We start from the raw sequence: 19769 nt of genomic DNA, 5'->3' as shown, positions 1-19769 counted from the left end.
ATGTTTTTTTTTTTTGCAAATACAACATTATTTGCAAAGACCAATTTACAAGTTACAGATATGAAATTTGCATTTGTGGATATCTGAACACATTTGCAAATTAATGATTATTTGTCGATCACCCTGTGTGCATTTACAATTATTAATGAATTAATTAATCAATTTTAACCCCATAGTATGAAGGCTGTATTTTACATTCTCAACGTTCTGTAGGCTGTAACCTGAGCAACATGAAACATGGAAAAGAAAAGCTTGCTGGTAGAACAAAGTCAGTGCAATAAAACAAAAGTTGGCAGTTTATTCTAGTGTCTTTATTTGAATGCATGTTTTTTGTTTTCATCATTAAGTTTTAATGCAAAAATAGTCCTATACATTAGACCTATATTCTTATTTTGGGCATGATCCAAATATGTACTTGATCGGTATCGGCCGATCAATCAATCAATCAATCAATCAATAATACAATAATTACGTAAAAACCCCAATGGTCAAAACGATCCCCTGTGAGCAAGCACTTGGCGACAGTGGGAAGGAAAAACTCCCTTTTAACAGGAAGAAACCTCCAGCAGAACCAGGCTCAGGGAGGGGCAGTCTTCTGCTGGGACTGGTTGGGGCTGAGGGAGAGAACCAGGAAAAAGACATGCTGTGGAGGGGATCAGAGATCAATCACTAATGATTAAATGCAGAGTGGTGCATACAGAGCAAAAAGAGAAAGAAACACTCAGTGCATCATGGGAACCCCCCAGCAGTCTAAGTCTATAGCAGCATAACTAAGGGATGGTTCAGGGTCACCTGATCCAGCCCTAACTATAAGCTTTAGCAAAAAGGAAAGTTTTAAGCCTAATCTTAAAAGTAGAGAGGGTGTCTGTCTCCCTGATCCGAATTGGGAGCTGGTTCCACAGGAGAGGAGCCTGAAAGCTGAAGGCTCTGCCTCCCATTCTACTCTTACAAACCCTAGGAACTACAAGTAAGCCTGCAGTCTGAGAGCGAAGCGCTCTATTGGGGTGATATGGTACTAAGAGGTCCCTAAGATAAGATGGGACCTGATTATTCAAAACCTTATAAGTAAGAAGAAGAATTTTAAATTCTATTCTAGAATTAACAGGAAGCCAATGAAGAGAGGCCAATATGGGTGAGATATGCTCTCTCTCCTTCTAGTCCCCGTCAGTACTCTAGCTGCAGCATTTTGAATTAACTGAAGGCTTTTCAGGGAACTTTTAGGACAACCTGATAATAATGAATTACAATAGTCCAGCCTAGAGGAAATAAATGCATGAATTAGTTTTTCAGCATCACTCTGAGAGAAGACCTTTCTAATTTTAGAGATATTGCGTAAATGCAAAAAAGCAGTCTTACATATTTGTTTAATATGCGCATTGAAAGACATATCCTGATCAAAAATGACTCCAAGATTTCTCACAGTATTACTAGAGGTCAGGGTAATGCCATCCAGAGTAAGGATCTGGTTAGACACCATGTTTCTAAGATTTGTGGGGCCAAGTACAATAACTTCAGTTTTATGAGTTTAAAAGCAGGAAATTAGAGGTCATCCATGTCTTTATGTCTGTAAGACAATCCTGCAGTTTAGCTAATTGGTGTGTGTCCTCTGGCTTCATGGATAGATAAAGCTGGGTATCATCTGCGTAACAATGAAAATTTAAGCAATGCCGTCTAATAATACTGCCTAAGGGAAGCATGTATAAAGTGAATAAAATTGGTCCTAGCACAGAACCTTGTGGAACTCCATAATTAACCTTAGTCTGTGAAGAAGATTCCCCATTTACATGAACAAATTGTAATCTATTAGATAAATATGATTCAAACCACCGCAGCGCAGTGCCTTTAATACCTATGGCATGCTCTAATCTCTGTAATAAAATTTTATGGTCAACAGTGTCAAAAGCAGCACTGAGGTCTAACAGAACAAGCACAGAGATGAGTCCACTGTCTGAGGCCATAAGAAGATCATTTGTAACCTTCACTAATGCTGTTTCTGTACTATGATGAATTCTAAAACCTGACTGAAACTCTTCAAAATCAAAATTTCAAAATTTCAGTGATCGGTGATCAGCCTAAAAAATCCTGATCGGTGCACCTCTATTGGGTATTTAAAGTCGAGGGGTAAATTGCTTTTAAAACATGCACCATGGCTCTGTTGTAATGGAGCAGCAACCGGGAAGGACTCTATTTGGTCCAGCTACCACCACCTTTATAAAGCAAAACAGAGGAAATGCGTTCACAAGTTCGCTCAGCCAAGTTGTCCTGTGGGATCACAATGCATTCCAAAGCGACCTGTGAAATATAATCCCTCCAGCGTTTCCTGGGTCTTACCCGGGATCTCCTCCCAGTTGGACATAACTGAAAGATCTCCTGAGATTAATTTAAAAACAAAACTGCCTGCAGCCACAGCTGAGATGGGCAACATGGTGGGCAGTTATCTACAGCTTATTATTTTACCATAATATTTGTAAAACGTGACAGAATTTGACAGTTAAGATGATGTTTTGCAGTTCATGTTTATAACTGCACATCATTTCAACTTTTCTGTTTAAAAGGAAGATTATTTTCTGGGCTGCAGGTAAAAGACAAGTTCACTCTTTTACCATTCAAAGAACAAAAAACACGGGTGTAAAGATACACTAGCTCTACAACACGATGCATGTCACAATACACCCATTGTGATTCTGTCTGGATTACAATAAATAATTCCATCACAGTTCACACTAATTATGTAGAAATTAATTGAAAATAAAAAAATTAATGGTGAATGTTTAAAGAAACAAATTTTTCTGAAGTAAAAATTGTAATCCTTGTTATCCATTTCTTATTTGTATATTTTATAAATAATTTATGATTGTTCTGCAAGAGATTATTTCTTCCATGCAGTAGTTGACTTTTCATGATATCACAATATTCACTTCAGAAACAATGTGATTCAGTACAGTTTCCACAAAACAATCATGATTAATGATATATCATTACGTCATTATTAAAAATTGTTGGTAAACCGCTGGCTGCTCTACTCACATTTTAGAAACGTCTCATATGCAAGAAATACTTTTTCCACTAAATGTTTTTTCTTTAAAGGAATGAATGCGCGTCAACAGGGCAGCCATCTGCACAAACCTATCTTGCTTTATTCTCAGTGCCCTAGTTTCATTGGTTTCTGTGAAGGCTCTCATTTGTCCAGGTGGTTTCCATAGTAGAGAATCTTGAATCTTCGACTGGACTGGGTTGCTTGACACGAGGATGTTTCACTTCTAATCGCAGAAGCTTCCTCAGCTAGGGATCCTGTCCTTAGGATCCCTTATTTAGCAGGAGTAGGGGAAAAACTGCAGAGGATCTTCAGACAGCACAAAATCCCAGTTTACTTTAAACCTGTTAACACCTTGAGACAGAAATTAGTTCACCCTAAGGACAGGATCCCTAGTTACAAACAGAGCAATGTAGTGTATTCTATCAGATGTCAGGAAAACTGTAACGAACACTACATAGGTGAGACTAAGCAGCCGTTGCACAAAAGGCTATACCAGCACCACAGAGAGGGTGCTGGTGGACCTCAGTCTGCAGTTCATCTCCACCTTAAAGACACTAACCACATGTTTGAGGACAAGGAAGTTAAAATCTTAGCCAGAGAAAAGAAATGGTTTGAGAGGAGAGTGAAGGAAGCATTGTATGTGAAACAGTCGAAACCCAGCCTTAACCGGGGAGGGGGTCTGAGACACGCTTTGTCCCCTGTTTACAATGTGGTACTCAGGTCAAAGCAGTTTCAGGCTTTTGTTCATGGTAATGAGTCATTCACGTCATCAGGACAGTCGTCAGAAGATGCGTCAGTCCCATCGTTAGGAGGAACAGCTGCCCTCTCATTAGGAGGGTGCTAACTAGAGCACAATAGGTGCTAATTAGAGCAATTGTTAGTCACTAGCCAATAGCAGTCTGCCTCACGGTAGGAGGGGTCGGGTTAGGTTTAAAACTCCAGCTTTTGCTGGCTTCTGTTATTCTTCTCTACAAGAGTCAAGACAGAAGTCAGAATACCAGAGCAAGAAATTTAGCTGAGGAAGCTTCTGCGATTAGAAGCAAAGCATCCTTGCGTCAAGCAACCCAGTCCAGTCGAAGATTCAAGAATCTCTAAAAAGTTTCATTGGGTTAAGCTGGTGATTCTCAAACTTTCTGCAGTGCCCCCCTTTTTCATCAATATTTTCATGACCCCACCCACCCACACTCCGGCACGCACATAAATGTCTTTTGCATCCAAACTCCACTGGACTTTACTTTAAACATTGTAATTTATACAAATCTACATCTTATTCAATCAATCAATTTTATTTATATAGCGCCAAATCACAACAAACAGTTGCCCCAAGGCGCTTTATATTGTAAGGCAAGGCCATACAATAATTACGTACAAACCCCAACAGTCAAAACGACCCCCTGTGAGCAAGCACTTGGCGACAGTGGGAAGGAAAACTCCCTTTTAACAGGAAGAAACCTCCAGCAGAACCAGGCTCAGGGAGGGGCAGTCTTCTGCTGGAACTGGTTGGGGCTGAGGGAGAGAATCAGGAAAAAGACATGCTGTGGAGGGGAGCATAGATCAATCACTAATGATTAAATGCAGAGTGGTGCATACAGAGCAAAAAGAGAAAGAAACACTCAGTGCATCATGGGAACCCCCCAGCAGTCTAAGTCTATAGCAGCATAACTAAGAGATGGTTCAGGGTCACCTGATCCAGCCCTAACTGTAAGCTTTAGCAAAAAGGAAAGTTTTAAGCCTAATCTTAAAAGTAGAGAGGGTGTCTGTCTCCCTGATCTGAATTGGGAGCTGGTTCCACAGGAGAGGAGCCTGAAAGCTGAAGGCTCTGCCTCCCATTCTACTCTTACAAACCCTAGGAACTACAAGTAAGCCTGCAGTCTGAGAGCGAAGCGCTCTATTGGGGTGATATGGTACTATGAGGTCCCTAAGATAAGATGGGACCTGATTATTCAAAACCTTATAAGTAAGAAGAAGAATTTTAAATTCTGTTCTAGAATTAACAGGAAGTCAATGAAGAGAGGCCAATATGGGTGAGATATGCTCTCTCCTTCTAGTCCCCGTTAGTACTCTAGCTGCAGCATTTTGAATTAACTGAAGGCTTTTCAGGGAACTTTTAGGACAACCTGATAATAATGAATTACAGTAGTCCAGCCTAGAGGAAATAAATGCATGAATTAGTTTTTCAGCATCACTCTGAGACAAGACCTTTCTAATTTTAGAGATATTGCGTAAATGCAAAAAAGCAGTCCTACATATTTGTTTAATATGCGCTTTGAATGACATATCCTGATCAAAAATGACTCCAAGATTTCTCACAGTATTACTAGAGGTCAGGGTAATGCCATCCAGAGTAAGGATCTGGTTAGACACCATGTTTTTATTTATTGAACTAAATAAATAAAGTGACAGATCATTGACGACCATCTGTTGCCACAACTTGGATACAAAAAACTGGTGGAAAATGAAATGAATGTCCAAATTACCTTAACAGACAAATAATTAAAAATCACATGCATAATGTTTCTTTTTGTTGTTGTTTATCTTTGTCTACAAATTTGTCCATGTTTTGCTTGCAGGCTTCAGGCATGCTCATCACCAGTGTTGTCAGATACAGCTGATGGTTTCCAGCCCAAAAGATGTTTAGAAATCACTAAAACACACAAAACTATATAACTCTCTCTCTATTTATTTATTTATTGTCCTGGTTGCTTAGTGTATCATAAAAAGCAATGCAGCCAAAGTATACATAAAAATCCTACAGCAGACAACAAATTTGTTTGCCTTGCCACACCACCCTGTAATGCCTGCACTCTCCCACTTTGTGAACCATTGGGTTAAGCCGTTCCTGCATTTAGGCAAGTGTGGTATATCATATTTTATTGATTTATTGGTGATATTTCGAACTGTCATTGTTTTTTGATGTTAGTAATTTATAATGGACTATTTACCCACAGATGATACTTGTACTGTAAAATTTAGCTGAAAATGCAGCATGCACCTTCTGAGCATAGCAAGGGTGCAAGAGAGCTTTTAAAAAAGTTTCTCAAAGTGTGAGGCCCATGCACATCAGTAGTAAACCAACTGACCATTGCTAACTTCTAAGTTTGGTACAAGGTTGAGATAAACTGGTGTACTAGAAAAAACAGACCTAAGTGACTGTATTGCGGTGAGGTTGTTAATGTTATTTCATTGCTGTTTTGAGTTTATGTTGGATTTTTGTCCATCACTGGTTGAGTGTCCCCTTCACTTACACGGATTCCTTCCTAAACTTTTTTTTTTTATTTCACACATACAAAACAATTGGAGGCTTGGTTTATAACAATATTTTGTCTGAGTTGAAGAAAGTGAACTTATTCTTTAATAAAACATGATGAATTTTTCATGATGCATTGTGCAAACTGTTTGCTTGCAGCATGAATTTATCAGGTACCTAGATTATGCCATAGCAAAAAGGTGAATACATTTTTGATTTGGGGACCATACTAAACTCTGTGTGGTTGTTTCTTGCCCTGTAGGATCCTTCAGTGACGCAAGTGACCCGCTCTGCTGCTCCTGGTGGTCTGGAGGAGTATAACCCCTTCACAGATGCTAGAACGGTCAGCATCACGATTGATGTCTGTGTGCATCCATACATTTCTGTGTTTGTACAGAAAATCAGAAGCACGCACACACCAGCAAAGTATGACTGTGGTCCACCTTCAGTTTTAATTCAGGTTTTGTAATAAGTAAGTAAAGAGCTTTTTTGTATAGCACCTTTCAAGAACAATAGCATAGTGCTTTACACATAAGCAAACTGTACATAAAATTAATTAAAAGCAAGCCTGTACAAATGGGTCTTGAGCTTCATTTGAACAGTTTCAATAGTGTCCACAGATCTCAGATGCAGTGGGAGTACATTCTGCAGTTTGGGAGCCACAACCTTTAATTGAACTAATACTAATGTAGCAGCTGTGTGCTGGCTTGCAGGCAGCCCCTGGAAATGCCCCAAAGTCCACTCCTGCTCCTTCCCAGAACACACAACCTGCCATTATGAAGCCCACAGAAGAACCACCAGCTTACTCACAGCAACAGACTCAGGTATGTCACACACAGACATGATTGTACGTGTTGAGAACATCTGATTTTCATTTTTCTTCATCTAAAACAAGGTTGACTACATACAATGCGTATATTTCAGAAACCCTGTCAAACCGCATGGATAGTCTTTTCCTTTGCTTCTGGTTTACTTTTGCATTTTTGTATCATACACTTATCTGATGGCTGAGCAGCGGTGTCATTCATCTGATGTTTTCTATTGCCCTTGGTGTTGCTGTCTTGTGTGTTATGTATTAAATGTTACTTTTCCACCTGCTGTCCTCTTACACTTGCTATTTTAGACCAAGTGCAGTACATTATAACTGTAGGAGAAAATAAGTGAACAACACCAGTACGATACCTTGCAAGCTGTGATTGCAGTCTCAAGCTAAAACACATAAGTTTGCTTGAGTAGAAAATTGTATGTTATTTACTGTGATCGATATTTATAATTTCTGCCCAATATTGGGGGAAGATGATTAGGAACATCTCTTTGTCTTTCTAGGATCAGGTGCGCGCTCAGGCTGAGTTGTTGAGAAGGCAGGAAGAGTTGGAGAAGAAAGCGGCTGAGCTTGATCGTCGGGAGAGAGAATTACAGTCCCACGGAGCTGCAGGAGGTCAGTCTACCTCACAGTCACAGCCAAACACTGCTCATTTAAATTTACAATATGATAGAATCATAATGCAGCAAATTAAACATTAAACTCAACAGCATATTGCAGAAGAACAAACACATATAGAAAAATCTGGGGGGTGGGGGGGGGGGTCCTTCAGTCATCCTTACTTGGTGCTGAGACCAACTTGGAGTGTTAAGGTTGCCCTTATGCATGAACTGTCAGAGGAATACCCAGACACTCCTTCTAGTGGTGCACCTATTGCTTTTTTGTCTATCTTCACCCAAATTTGAGTGTGGAACTCAGATTTTCCATTCATCCATTTTTTTAAACCCGCTTACTCCAATCAAGGGTCATGGAGGGGCTGGAGCCTATCCCAGCAGTCATAGGGCATGAAGCAGGGTACACCCTGGACAGTACGCCAGTCTATCACAGGGCCACAGGTAGACAAACAAACACATTCACACCCGCACACACACCTGCACTCAATTTCAAGTTTCCATTTCACCTAACGCATGTCTTTGGAGGTGGGAGGAAGCTGGAGCCCCCAGAGGTAACCCACGCACACACGGGGAGAATGTGCAAACTCCAAACAGAAAAGGCGGAAAGCGATCCCACAGCCTTCTTGCTGTGAGGCATCAGTGCTACCCACTAAGCCACCATGCCGCATGAACTCGAAAGATCTGCGTATTGTAGAGCAGTGGTGTCCAAAGTATTCCAGAAAGGGCCAAGAGGGTGCAGGTTTTCTGTGCAGTCACTAATGTTGGGGCAGTATGCCAATTTGTTACTTTGCTAATTTTATATCTCCTTATACAAATAATAATAATAACTACATATCTCCTCTGGAATGCCATGATGCATACTGTTCTTCTGCTTATTTGAAGTTTGAAGTTAATTGAAGTTCGTTTCCTGTCAGTTTTTCAGTCTTCTGAGTTCTGAGTCCACAACCTGCATATTAACCCTTCACTGACTCCAGCAGGTGATTTCACTGATTAACATCACAGCATGTCTTTTTCCTGGTTCTCTCCCTCAGCCCCAACCAGTCCCAGCAGAAGACTGCCCTTCCCTGAGCCTGGTTCTGCTGGAGGTTTCTTCCTGTTAAAAGGGAGTTTTTCCTTCCCACTGTAGCCAAGTGCTTGCTCACAGGGGGTCGTTTTGACCGTTGGGGTTTTACATAATTATTGTATGGCCTTGCCTTACAATATAAAGCGCCTTGGGGCAACTGTTTGTTGTGATTTGGCGCTATATAAAAAAATTGATTGATTGATTGATTGAGCAGATGGGATGAGTTCATCAGTGAAATCACCTGCTGGAGTCAGTGGCTGCAAAGAAAACCTGCACCCTCTTGGCCCTTTCTGGAATACTTTCGACATCACTGTTGTAAAGGGTGCACCTATTAAGCCACTGACTCCAGCAGGTGATTTCACTGATGAACTCATTCCGTCGACTCAAAGTGATGTTAATACTGGTTAGGTATGATGTCAACCATGCAAGGACAATTCCCAGTAATCCCATGATCCTCCAGCCTATCAAGTAGTATAAGGTGATCCATCGTATCAAATGCAGAGCTAAGATCTAACAGCACCAGAACTGTAGTGGTGTCTGAGTCCATTGCAAGCAGAAGATCATTTACCACTTTAGTCAGAGCTGTTTCAGTGGTATGATATGTTCTAAATGCCAGAGGTGGGACCAAGTCACTCTCAAGTCATGAATCAGCAAGTCCCAAGTCAAGTTGCAAGTCATAATGACCACTTGACCAATTGTTTGCAAGCTGACTTGAGGCTTGACTTGGGACTTGCAGATTGATGACTTGACAGTGACTTCGTCCCACCTCTGCTAAATGCAGACTGCAGTGGCTCAAACAAATGATTCTCAGTAAGGTGGTCCATGAGCTGCTGTGAAACCACTTTTTCCAGTATTTTAGAACAAAATGATAGATTTGATATCGGCCTATAATTTTTCGATACACTAGGGTCAAGATAAGATTTCTTAATTAACACATGGATGCTTATTCGCCGTCTTTGGATGGATTTCCGTCTTTTTGCAAAATCCTGCCGTCTAAAAGAACTAGCAAAACATTAATTTTTATTTCCTCAAATCCGTGAAATGGTATTTTAGCGGAAAAACTCCAAATCGCTGAGAAATTTATCATAAAATAGTGGTGTGTTCAGGGTTCTAACTAGCGCAAACTTGCGTTACGGCCCGTTACACTATAATTTTGGACCGTTACGATTTTCAATACAGCGTCTGTAATCAACCGTTTCTGCAGCGCCACTCCAGTTTGAAGCGTGAATCGAAACAATGCTTCGATTCAATGGCTCGTGGCTCTTTGATTCGCTGCTCTTCAGAAGCGGTAAGTCCACTTCTTACTTATTCTTCCTCACTGAGGGCCATGTACTGGCTAACCCACAATGAGATTGCCCACTCAACAAACTTCCCCAGCCTTCTGGACATGATGAAGGGACGTGGGCTGTCGTACCTGGCTTTTCCCCTTTGGGTACCCCTAGAATGGCCAATTTTTAGCTTGAATTTTCAAAAGCTTCCCCCTTCTGTAGTCTCCACTACAGTACTACAACTTTTTATTTCTCCCTGTTCAATCCAAAACAATATGCATTGAGCATTGAGAAGAAACATTTATTGTAGTACACATTCAGGCTCTCCACGCACATTTTCAAGAGCACAGCCCCCGGGAAAACAATAAAATTAAACATTTTATTGTTGTGCATTATTGAATGAATAATAGTAATCAAGTGGCTTTTGAATGCATGCTACGTCGTGCTGTAGGAGATCACAGGTTTATTTATTTTCACTCTATCTCTTTGGCACATGGAAAACCCAGCGGTGTTAACAAAGTGTGTCGAAATGAAATGATAGAAAACCTGCAGATTTCTTTTGTTCCTGAATCTGAATTGGTATATAATGAGTGATTAGATGCCATGTCAGTGTTCAGAGCAGACAAATAGGCTGACTGTATATGTATTTACTATAATAGTATGTATACATGGTAATGTCATCTGTGGTGGCATACAAAAGTGAATCTCATCAGTATTATGTTGTTATGTATATTTATCTAGTCTGAAAGCAATTATCTAGTCTCTAGTCTGAAAGCATTATGATGTTAACTAGTTCTTTGAATGTTGAGATTTTAATTGCCTAGTCTTTGAGCCCAGTCAAAAACAGACTAAAAGTTTTTTGCGTGAGTTAGCTATATGTTTAAACTATTGTGTTGTTATATTCTGTATATACTCCTACAGGATGGTACAACATGCCATACTGCATGAGATCACAAGAGAAATTTAACAGCTGTTTCAAGTCCAAATTTAATCTAAATAATGCACCAAAATGCACCAGAGGGCGCTTAAATTCTTAAAATAATGTTATGTAAATTCTTAAAATTTACATAACAACATCCAAGTGCATAAAAAAACTGAAAGGTAGTAATTGAAGTTTTATAAAAACACTTAACAGTGACATTTAACCATGTATTGTTTGATAGAAATACAGTTTAGAATAATGATGATATACAGAGATCAAAATAAGCACCTTGCTTTCATGTGGATGGAAGAGACACGGCCTGTAAAATAACATGTTTATTGTCTATGGACAGGACAACATTAAACATATTCTATCAGTAACTTATACTGTTCTTATTTCTGATAAAAAAAAATACCTATACTGTTCTTATTTCTGATCAAAATAGATGTTTTAATTTGAAAAGTACAATTTAACAATACATGTATCATGACTTAGGAAGAGGTTTCCCCATGTCAAGTAAGTTAGGTAGTCAAAAATCTACAGTGATGAAGATCTAGCTCAAGCTCAAGAATGAAGATCTACAATCTTCAACAGTGTTGCATAATTTTTAACCTTTGTCAAAAAAAGGTGAAAAAGTCAACTCAGTTTCTCTGTTCAACATGTATACATTTCATTATATTAAATTTATAGTCCAGATTTCATTGATAATATAACAGTAAATGTGGTGTCTACAGGACATTAGCATATTATTCATCTTGTAGAAGCCCAGTTATTAAATGTTTTTGGAATTTTTGCAACTCATGCAAAGAGTCAATAGTACCTCATGTACCAGCAATATGTAAATCTATTTTCTACTGATACATCTACTAACATGGACAAAAATGTTTTGTCTACAGAGGGGATATCCAATGTAATGTTCTCCCTGAAAGTGAAAAAACACATACACACACACACACATATATATATATATATACACACACACACACATTGCAGAACACTTACACAGATGTATATTTAAATAACAAAAGATCATTTAAATATGAGATAAATGACCACTAATAGTTTTTAATTGCGAAGAAAATTGAGCATCATCAAAATAAAAGCTGAAAAGTAAGGCTTTCGCGATTTCTGATGCTGCACAGTCAGTTTTCGATGGATCGTCAAACTTTAACTTGCAAAAGGAAGAGTATAAAATTGTGTAACTGATATTTGATCACAAAATACATATTTTTCAAGATTTAAATATAACTTTGAATGATAAACTACTGCAAAATTACATATGAAACAGCATAACAGCAAAAATGCTAGTATAGTGACCATTGTTCAGCATTGTACACAGCATGTAAAATGTATTGAATATCAGTTTTTGGCATTTATCATTTAAGCAACTGGCAAAACACACAAATAGACATCATTAGGAATGATAATATTCATATTATATCTGAATTAGCGTAGCATAACACATGTACATATTCAGTTGTACACCTGATCTTGGCTGTGGCGTAAATGAAAAAGTGACCGTGTGATCAGTCGTTGTGATTCACACTCCCATCCAGTAGATTGGCATTGATCTATGCATTTTGGCCATCTACTTTTTTCAGAATCACACACTTAAACAGAATATTCAGTTTTGCAAATGCCTTTTTTCTTTGTTACAAATTTAAAAAAATGACATTTATAAATACAAATTTATTTGGAAAAACCAACACACACGTTACAGTAACTTGTGTGTTTGTTTTTACAAATAAATAAACCAACCAACCAGTGGTCAGTGGAGGCTCATTTTCCCATAATGCCTTTTGGCATCTGTTTCTGTTAATGCTCAAACCGTCAGAATTAGTGCATTACTTTAAAACTAAAACATATGTGCGATTTTTCACTTTGTAAAAATGACAGTTGACCTTAATTTCTGTCCGGAATTAGTTTAGTTTATAAATCAAAACCATCAGTGAAAACTGCTTTGCTTCTGATGTCTCCTGCACATGTCTGGGGATCTGTATGTTGAATGTAAATGACTTTTTTCTTCTTCTTTTCTTTGTAGCAGCCTCGCAGCCAGGCCCCTTCTGCTGGGATACAGTTGAGCTCAGCTCCTCTCCTCACAGCTGCCTAACTGCTGCAAAACACATAACAGACAGGAACTAACACTTATAATTTTAAGGTTTTCAAACGTTTTTGACCGATTGGCTTTACTAACTATGCCAGAAAAAAAAATGTTAACGTACTGAAAATTAGCGGAACTAAATTTGTCTGAAGCTGATTAGTCCACTGATGGTTTTTGAAGTTAGCTGAAAAGTAAATCCGCTAACAAAAACGTTAGCTTTGCTAATTAGGGGTTAGCAGATTAGCGGAACTGTATCCACCACTGATTATTAGCTAGTTAATGGCTTTTTTTATTGGAGAGCTTTTTCTTTGTAAGAAGGCACTGGGATGACGCACTGGAATAAAGCACTTTTCTGCATTCTGAGGTTTTCTGCCAGACCCAGAAATGCCTTGTACTACCCCCTAAACTGTCCTCTTGAATGAACACTTTCTAATCATTAACACCTTTTTCTTAACAGGGCGCAAGAACAATTGGCCTCCCCTGCCACAGAAATTCCCTGTCGGTCCTTGTTTCTACCACGACATTGCAGTGGACATTCCTGTAGAGTTTCAGAAGACAGTCAAGATCATGTACAACCTTTGGATGTGTGAGTTCATCATCAAAAAGACAATCAACAGGCAAAATTTGTCTTATTCCTGTAATAACTTTCACTGAATATTAACTTTCTTTCATGCACTCTCCAGAACAGTCTTTACAACCAAGAGAAAAAGCCAAATATTGCATAGCAGACAGACCCCAGACTGACAACATATGTCACTAATTTCATGATCATTTATCTGAAAGAAATTTGCTGATGTATGTCATTGTGGAATCGATCCCTTTTCTGTTGACATGTAGATTTTTAGACAGGTTTGCTGTGATTCTTTCCTTAAGTGACACTGTTCTTGTTTGTCATCAGTTCATACAGGCACGCTCTTTGCAAACATGTTTGGCTGTCTGGCCTGGTTCTGTGTGGATACAACCCGTGGTGTAGATTTCGGCCTGGCGATGTTGTGGTTCCTCCTGTTTACCCCATGTTCTTTCATCTGCTGGTACAGACCACTTTATGGGGCTTTTAGGTGAGCAAATGTTAAGGGAAATACACCAGATGCTCTAGCAGTAGCAAGATGCAGAATCATGTTGTGGAACGCCAACAAATTAGGGCACTTTTCCACTGCAGTAGTAACTAGAAGTAGAAACTGTACATATACCCTATCACACCAGTGCTAGTTATGGTTGTGGTTAAGATTAAAGATGGGAATCGAGGCCTGGTGTTGCCGACCAAATAGACTCCCCTAAAAGTTGAGAACTAGTTCCAGGTTTTCATGGTTTTCATTGTATTGTAATTATATACCTCAGACATGATCAATTATTCTGACACTTCTGCATTATAAAAAACATGTGTCATGAGCAACAAGGGTAATATGCGCATTAATGCTGAAAATCTGTGCGGGCCTCCTTTTTTCCTGCATAGGAAGTTGATCAGAAATCCATAAAGAATAGGATCGACAAGCAGAATTGATAATGGCATCAATATTCACTTCTATCCCCAGTTATGGTTCGCATTTATACCAGTTTCAGCAGTATTCAGCCTCAGGCTCATAGCTCATCACCCTCGTTAGCACTGACATATTCCTGAATACCTCATCATTTCTTGCTTTACAGTTCTTGTTATATTCATGCGTAGTGGAGAAAACCACCAAGACACACAGCTGAAGGAGTTACATGCTACTAAAAAAAACCCAACTACATTCTAGATCATTTCTGGTAGTGATGGAGTAATGCAGACCTGGGCATGAAACAGAGCTCAAGCCTGTTGACCAGTTACTTTTGTTGCCTTAGGATAGCACACCAAAAGTGCTCCAATTCCTACAATATTCACATGATTTGGATGGAATACCACAGTGGTTCCCAAAGTTGGGGCATGGAGGGATTGCATGACAGAGCTTGGCAAAGCAAATGAATGCTGCAGGATTTTTATGTATGCTTTGGCTGCTGAAATGCTTTGTATGATACCAGGACAGTGAAACAGTATACATTTATATAATATTAAAGAACTAATATTTTTCTAGTTACATAGTTTTGTGTACATTTTGGCAGTTTTGAACAGCTTTTGGGCTTTTGAAAACCATCACCTGTATCTGTCAAAAAGTTTGTAAGAGAAAAAAAAAAGAGACATGATACAGGTCATGTCCAGGACACCGTGGCAGATGATGATCCTCAATGATTTGTCACTTTATTTATTTGTTCAGCAAGAAGTTGTAATTTTGTATACATTGCAATGTTTGAACTCAATTTCCAGTGGAGTTTGGAAGTAAAACAGATGTACGTGTGTGTATGTAGGCTTGAAAATATCCTTATGGACCAAAGGGAGACCCTGCATTACCATAATATTAAAGCTGATGGTCCTCTCACTTCGATTCATCTTCGTTATTTACTTTCCATTTCATATATTGTAAAAAGCAGGTAAAACAAAAAGTTTGTCAGTGTGTGTGTGTGTATGTATGTATGTATATATACACTCAACAAAAATATAAACGCAACACTTTTGGTTTTGCTCCCATTTTGTATGAGATGAACTCATACAAGATCTAAAACTTTTTCCACATACACAATATCACCATTTCCCTCAAATATTGTTCACAAACCAGTCTAAATCTGTGATAGTGAGCACTTCTCCTTTGCTGAGATAATCCATCCCACCTCACAGGTGTGCCATATCAAGATGTTGATTAGACATCATGATTAGTGCACAGGTGCCTTAGACTGCCCACAATAAAAGGCCACTCTGAAAGGTGCAGTTTTATCACACAGCACAATGCCACAGATGTCGCAAGATTTGAGGGAGCGTGCAATTGGCATGCTGACAGCAGGAATGTCAACCAGAGCTGTTGCTCGTGTATTGAATGTTCATTTCTCTACCATAAGCCGTCTCCAAAGGCGTTTCAGAGAATTTGGCAGTACATCCAACCAGTCTCACAACCGCAGACCACGTGTAACCACACCAGCCCAGGACCTCCACATCCAGCATGTTCACCTCCAAGATCGTCTGAGACCAGCCACTCGGACAGCTGCTGAAACAGTCGGTTTGCATAACCAAAGAATTCTGCACAAACTGTCAGAAACCATCTCAGGGAAGCTCATCTGCATGCTTGTCGTCCTCATCGGGGTCTCGACCTGACTCCAGTTCGTCGTCGTAACCGACTTGAGTGGGCAAATGCTCACATTCACTGGCATTTGGCACGTTGGAGAGGTGTTCTCTTCACGGATGAATCCTGGTTCACACTGTCCAGGGCAGATGGCAGACAGCGTGTGTGGCGTCGTGTGGGTGAGCGGTTTTCTGATGTCAGTGTTGTGGATCGAGTGGCCCATGGTGGCGGTGGGTTATGGTATGGGCAGGCGTCTGTTATGGACGAAGAACACAGGTGCATTTTATTGATGGCATTTTGAATGCACAGAGATACCGTGACGAGATCCTGAGGCCCATTGTTGTGCCATACATCCAAGAACATCACCTCATGTTGCAGCAGGATAATGCACGGCCCCATGTTGCAAGGATCTGTACACAATTCTTGGAAGCTGAAAATGTCCCAGTTCTTGCATGGCCAGCATACTCACCGGACATGTCACCCATTGAGCATGTTTGGGATGCTCTGGACCGGCGTATACGACAGCGTGTACCAGTTCCTGCCAATATCCAGCAACTTCGCACAGCCATTGAAGAGGAGTGGACCAACATTCCACAGGCCACAATTGACAACCTGATCAACTCTATGCGAAGGAGATGTGTTGCACTGAGGCAAATGGTGGTCACACCAGATACTGACTGGTAAAACAAAACTGCACCTTTCAGAGTGGCCTTTTATTGTGGGCAGTCTAAGGCACACCTGTGCGCTAATCATGGTGTCTAATCAGCATCTTGATATGGCACACCTGTGAGGTGGAATGGATTATCTCAGCAAAGGAGAAGTGCTCACTATCACAGATTTAGACTGGTTTGTGAACAATATTTAGGGAAATGGTGATATTGTGTATGTGGAAAAAGTTTTAGATCTTTGAGTTCATCTCATACAAAATGGGAGCAAAACCAAAAGTGTTGCATTTGTATTTTTGTTGAGTGTATATATATGTGTGTGTGTGTATATAGTGTTCAGAATAATGGTTTTAGGAAGCTCTGCTCAAATTTAATATATTTGTCTACAGACTGCATAGATCGTTGATAAACTTGCTCTTTAGAATGCTGGGACAACACACAGGGCTGTTCAAGGACGTTTGGGCGTCCTGTCAAATTTTTTTTGACAGACAACCGACTCTCTGAAATTTGTGATCTGATGATGGATGTTATGAGGCGCGACGAGACAGCAGGTCATCCCACTTAAACCTTTGGAAATGTAGAGGACAACTGCTTTCATGCGTGGAAATGTAAAAAAGCAAAAGAAATGTGATTAATGGTTTACATGTACCAAAGAAATCAGAGTATTGGGGAGAAATCCAGGTGTGTTAATCCGATTTCTGATAATCAGATAATGGTTGTTATCGGGTAAAGCATATCAGATTATCCCGTTTACATGACCACTTAATAATCAGATAACAGCCAATAATCAGACAGCAACTGGATTTTTATGTGTATGTAAATGGGGCCAATGATAAGGTGGATGTGAACAACTGATTAGAAAAATAAGTAGTTTGTGGAGAAGAGGGTAAGAACCAATGTTGATCAAATGTCCTGTTGTTTCTTGCCACCAATTGTTTTTTCTTTTTATCACCACTGCAGGAGTGACAGTTCATTCCGCTTCTTTGTCTTCTTCTTTGTGTACATCTGTCAGTTTGGAGTTCACGTTCTACAAACGATTGGAATCGCTGGCTGGGGAACATGGTGAGTGTTTTTTGCATTTTTTTTTTTTCCTTTTCTTTTTTGATCGATTCTGTCATTTCTTTTGAGTGAATGTCTTTTTGAGTGAATGTTTTTTTCTGTTGTTCCAGTGGGTGGATTGCAGCTTTGACTGGTTTGAACACCAGTATCCCAGTGGGCATTATCATGTTGCTGATTGCTGCTCTGTTTACTGCACTTTCAGTGGGCTCACTCGTCATGTTCAAAAAGGTAACGCATGCACACAGCTACTCCAGAATACCTGTACCAGTTGTTCCTGAAGAGACCACACCAGCAATTTTCCCCCATTTTAAAACTATTTTCAAATTTGACATTTTTTAAGTCACATATTATGTCCTGGGCACAAACTAAACGGGATACAGGTTGTAGATGGTCCTCTAGCCTGCAGATAAATGTACTGTATAAGGGTTTGTTGGAGATTTGCATTATTCAATTTGTGTCTGACCACTTTCCTTTTTCTGTTTTTTCTAGGTGCACGCACTGTATCGTACCACTGGTGCCAGTTTTGAGAAGGCTCAGCAGGAGTTTGCGACTGGCGTCATGTCCAATAAGACCGTTCAGACTGCAGCTGCAAACGCTGCAGCGAACGCTGCATCCAACGCTGCCCGCGGAGCCTTTAAACCTCATCCATAAATTCTCCCGTCACTGTCACATGCAAAGTATACACACTCAGATTTGGAGAAGTGCAACTCCAGTGGTGCAAATTCTCGGATCAGTTTCTTTTTCTTTCTGAATGTAGTTATGCTACGATTGGCCCCACAGCCTTTGCTTAAACACTGTTTCAAGAGTCAGATTAAAAGAGTCGTCCACCTTCACTTAAAATAAGTAAGAGTGAAAGCCTTGGTACTTCCACTCTGTGCTTTTATTCCACAAACTACATGTGCTGTCTGTGTGGGATGTGTGTGCATGTGCACGCACACACATCCCACAGCGTCTTGTTTCTTTACTTTGTTTCTTTGGTCCTGTGAGCTACTCTGGGGTCAGTCTGAGATCTGCCATACTTTGTTTCTGCTGCGGCGATGGCCTCCACACCTTTCTTGCCTAACTGTAAAAGAGTGATGATGGGATCAGAGTGTTTTGCACATCGTTTTCCATCGTGTGGACAGCCTTGTGTATGTCCTAACGTTTGCCTATTGAGATCAAAATGATGCATTTAACCTGGTCCTGCTTCAGTTTCTTGGTTCTGAGACTCTGGATGAATATTTTGGTCAAAGCAGAATGTAGTTTGCGTAAATAGGAAAAAATGTGAATGTTCTAATTTGAAGACCCGCCTGCAGTGCTCTGACCATAGCTGCTGCTTTGACAAAGTGGGCTCGGTTGGCATCTCTATGGCTAAGATTTGCCAGCATGATAGCGATGTGCATGTTTGACAAAATCAAGGAAGCTCTTTATTTAACAACTGCAACTACTAGACTTTCCTCTGGCTACAGAAGTGGCTTGTCAGAGGAGGAGGAGGTGTCTGCCTACTTAGATTCTTTTGAGGGTTTGTGTGAAGTGATGATATTGCATGTCCCAGTGGTGGTTTGACTGGATAATATGTGATAGTGCACTGAAAACCAGGGTCAGTAAGACAGGTGTTCTCACTATGTAAAGAATTCCACCTCTTTGATGGCCTGGTGAACAAAAACTAGGGGGGGAAATGCCCCATTTTTCTGTGTGCATTCACTGTTTTGGTGGCTTCTGTGATTCTGAGAGCTGCTCAGCTGCGGGTCACTGTGGAAAAAGACACGTCAGCACAGAGAAGTGACCTTTTTTTTTTTTGAGATTCTTGCAAATTAAAAAAAAAAGAACTAAGACCTCACATGTACGTAAGTATTCACAGCC

General features: G+C 39.9%; 1 protein-coding gene across 2 annotated transcripts in view; it reads left to right on the top strand.

Moving 5' to 3' along the window:
• Positions 1–19051, top strand: part of LOC117510790 (secretory carrier-associated membrane protein 1-like) — a 29378-nt gene extending 10327 nt beyond the window's left edge. Inside the window, exons 2-9 of one of the 2 annotated variants that reach the window (XM_034170655.1) lie at positions 6547–6627; positions 6998–7097; positions 7609–7719; positions 13533–13661; positions 13974–14133; positions 17829–17930; positions 18038–18155; positions 18417–19051. In XM_034170655.1, the coding sequence (XP_034026546.1) occupies positions 6547–6627; positions 6998–7097; positions 7609–7719; positions 13533–13661; positions 13974–14133; positions 17829–17930; positions 18038–18155; positions 18417–18578 (963 nt within the window). In that variant the 3' untranslated portion in view covers positions 18579–19051. Of the gene's footprint in view, positions 1–6546; positions 6628–6997; positions 7109–7608; positions 7720–13532; positions 13662–13973; positions 14134–17828; positions 17931–18037; positions 18156–18416 lie in introns of both variants that reach the window. The other variant, XM_034170654.1, reaches the window with a different exon arrangement.
• Positions 19052–19769: the final 718 nt, after the last annotated feature.

This window comes from Thalassophryne amazonica, chromosome 5 (genome assembly GCF_902500255.1).
Source record: "Thalassophryne amazonica chromosome 5, fThaAma1.1, whole genome shotgun sequence".
Classification (NCBI taxonomy): domain Eukaryota; kingdom Metazoa; phylum Chordata; class Actinopteri; order Batrachoidiformes; family Batrachoididae; genus Thalassophryne; species Thalassophryne amazonica.
Note: the sequence above shows the minus strand (reverse complement) of the source record. Positions and strands in the feature narration are given on the sequence as shown.